The 3,610-nt window shown below is 34.3% G+C and overlaps 1 protein-coding gene across 4 annotated transcripts in view; it reads right to left on the minus strand.

Annotated features, from left to right (window-relative positions):
* Tbc1d5 (TBC1 domain family member 5) overlaps nt 1-3,610 on the minus strand; it is a 429,267-nt gene that overhangs the window by 78,565 nt on the left and 347,092 nt on the right. For all 4 annotated transcript variants that reach the window (XM_021217926.2, XM_021217924.2, XM_029531230.1 and 1 more), the window contains one exon: nt 1,660-1,745. In XM_021217926.2, coding sequence (XP_021073585.1) covers nt 1,660-1,745 — 86 coding nt within the window. The remainder of the gene's footprint in view (nt 1-1,659; nt 1,746-3,610) is intronic.

Here is a 3,610-nt window from a genome sequence, read left to right on the forward strand (position 1 = left end):
AAAAAAAAAAAAAAAAAAAAAAAAAAAAAAAAAAGAAGAAAGAATAAAATGATCTTTAATTAAAAAAAAAAGATAAAAAGAAAAAAGAGACCTTATATACTAAGTGAACCTAATATTACTTTTTCTTTTAAACACACAACGAAGTATCTAAACATACAAAAACAAAGGGTAGGCAGGATTTCTGATGGTAAGGACCTGAGTGTGGTTGTTACATGGGTACCTTTGGTGCCTGAAATCATCAAAATCCAGCAGTCAATAAAATTTGTTGGATTAAACGAACTAGTTACTAGTTATGAAATAAGACTCAGATGAAATGAACAAATAGAATGGAGCTCCAGGCAGTCTCATGGGCCAGGGAGCTGATCTCATGATTACATTAAGTAAGGGACAAATGTTTCCATCAAGGCGGCACTTTTGTAGCAGCCATGCACTGTTTCACTGCTGTAACGAAAGCCCGCCCGTCTCCTTGCTGTACTGCTGTGCAGCACTGGAACCACCTGCCCCTAAGCAGCAGTTAGTTCAATGCAGACCACACTGTAGTCTGCACTCTGGAAATGTACACTTAGGCTGCTGGAATTCACAGGAAAAGCTAACACACAGGAACATGTTTAGGAAAACAATGTGGACAACTTGGCAGGGTTTATCTATCATTGCTAGCACTGTTTTCTAGAGTAAACTTTGAAATTGCATTCTAATTTGAAATGGTTTTGGTTTGACAAGTTAACTCTTGAGACATCTAAGTACAGTATTATGAAAGAACAAAACTGTTCATCAACCCTTTATGCCAATGTTAATTTCTTTTAAAAGTACGATTTTAATGGTTTTTTATTCCTACAGTGACCCTTAAGATTTCTATGTATGCAATCACTGATGCACACACAAGATGCATTTATAAGCTTATTTTGTAGTTTCAAAGTCAATTGGGAAACGCAATTTTAATTTTGTTACTGAAATAATTTAAAAATACATCATAGAAATGCCTCTTTCCATTCAACAGTAAAGATCCAGAAAGAGATTATACCAAGTAGAAACTATTCATGTTTATTAGTGTTAGAAATATGAAGCTGGTAACTTCAAAATGTATTCTTTTGATATATTTAAAAATTTCATAGTATGTATTCATTGTACACGGTACTGTGTTATAAAAGAACATTTTCATGCAAGTATATGTTATATATTGAACATATCCTGCCAATACTGCCTTCTTTTTCCCTTCCCAGATTTTTGTGGCTTAAAACTGTTTCATTGTGAATATATACTCCACCTTCTCTACCCACGGCTATGCTATTGGACAGTTAGGTTAGTTCTTAAACTACTACAAACAGTTATACAGTAGCCGGTAATAGGCCGGTCACTCTGTGACACGATGTTTTGGAGCTCAGGAGTGTGCAGCCGTGCCCTGAGGTCGATCTGTCTTAGTGTGCTGCGGGTACTACATGTGGATTGTGGATCACTAAAGTGCTTGTATTAACTCATATTACCACTGTCATAAAAACATTGTTTTATGATACCTTAAAGAACTTCAAACAAAGATTCATTACATATATTATCCCCGACATGCTAAAGTCTAGGAAACAGTCCTTAGGAAAGGTGTAAAAATTCCCCATGACTTCATGAATATTTGTGATGCACAACTGTTGCCGATGGACAGTGACTTACCGGCTTTTGTTCATAAGGTCGGCTCCCCTTGCTTTGTAGTAGTCTAAATTGGGGTGGAACTGGTAAGTCATTGGCCTTGGATTTCTCTAAAGAAAAAGAAATACAAAAAAAAAATGACTAAATGACCATATATAAGACATTTAATAATTATCATACCTGAATTTTTGATCCAATGGTTCTTTCCTAGCTGATGAAAACTGAGAAAAATCAAATATATTTCATTGTAACCTATGTTGTTGTTCAAATACATTACTGTCATTAGGTTGGTTTTTGATGCTTTCAGTTACTTTCAAATATATATTTCAAAAATGGGATAAAATTACAGCAAAATTGAATAATTACTTGGTTTGTAACATAAGCATGAATAATCAAAAGAGGCCAAGGGACAATAGGTGGAGAAAGGTAAAAACAATCCTAAATATATGATGACCAGAAATCTAAATACGTCCACTAGATGGCACACTGAGTCCTCCATTGCCCAAAATGAATTGTTTTAAAGTTAACAATTTCTACTTTCTCTAATCTTATTCATGAGTTTAATAAGTACCAAAGATGTGTCAGCCAATGGAAATATTAGAAGTATGACCATCAAACTGGCCAATGAAAAAGGACCAATGCACCTTTCTATAAAAGTGGCAATTCTGCCCTGTCATTTAATATTATTTATAGTATGGCAGAAATGTCCTCAAACCATTAAACTGGGTGTGTCCACTTAAGTGTGCAGCTACTCTTTAAACTGTACTAATTATTTAATGTGCTAACCTCCTCACAGACTAATATAAATTAAATATACTTATACTTTACAAAACCATAACATTTACAGCATAATTTAATTGTATATGAAAATCTCTAACATATTAAATTACATAATTCCCACTAAAGTGTTTCATAAACATCTGAATGTTTTCTAATGTCCAACTAGGCATTTAATTTAGGTAACAACTAGGTCTTTAGACCAGAGCATGCACTGTTCTCTGAAAGATCTAGTTAGAAACAGAATGGCTGAATTTTATCTTAGTAGAAAAACATGGATATGCTTAGATACCAACCCTTGGAAATATCATCTCAAGGTATTGATATGCCTGCATGCTGGTGTGGGGTACAGAGGAAATATAATTAAGGTTAAATAGTTTGAAATTCATCAAGCTAATAAGCTGCATCTTAATAGCCATGAAAGACCTTTTCTCTTTTTGCTGAAAGGAGAGTATTTACACAGCACAGCGTGTTCATATCTCTTCCAAGCCAGTCCTAATCATCTGACAGAAATGACAATCCCCTGATTTAACTACAGCTACTATTCCATTGGTTTGGTATTCAACACAGATCTGTAATAATCAAATCTGAATTGCCTTGATGAAGATAACGGATGCTTCCATGACTACCATACTATTAAGTCTAACTGCAACTTTTCTCTCTATGAATTATATAGGTTTCTCATGGTAGCTGATGACAACCTAGACCCAAGTATAATGGAAAAATAAAATAGAGGTTAAAGCCACTGGCAGAATACATTCCAGACCACAGTCTGCTCATCATCTATTTTAAAAATTACCTTCTACAAAACTATAATTCATGACTGATTCTGCTTTTTATTCTCTGAACCTGGAAAAGCATTTTGGTTTTGCTAACATAAAAGAGGTTTCTTTTCTGACTTTCAACAAACTAATAAAGTATCATGCTACTTTTTGTTAGAAAATAACAAAAGAGCAGTCCCAGGGAATGGTCCCTGAAACATCTTTATTAAGAAATGACAAGCAATTCAAGACACGAAGTGCTGATATATCTAGGCACTTAAAGCCATTATTAGGAACGATGATCTGACTTGAGCACATGAATGGACTCAATATTGCCTTCGTTGAGACCTATTTAAATTCCTAGGAGACTTGCTAGAATCAAGCGAGATAGATAAAGTATTGCAGTACTGGAAACAACGCAAAAAGTAAAAATACAA

Source organism: Mus pahari, chromosome 18, assembly GCF_900095145.1.
Source record: "Mus pahari chromosome 18, PAHARI_EIJ_v1.1, whole genome shotgun sequence".
NCBI lineage: Eukaryota > Metazoa > Chordata > Mammalia > Rodentia > Muridae > Mus > Mus pahari.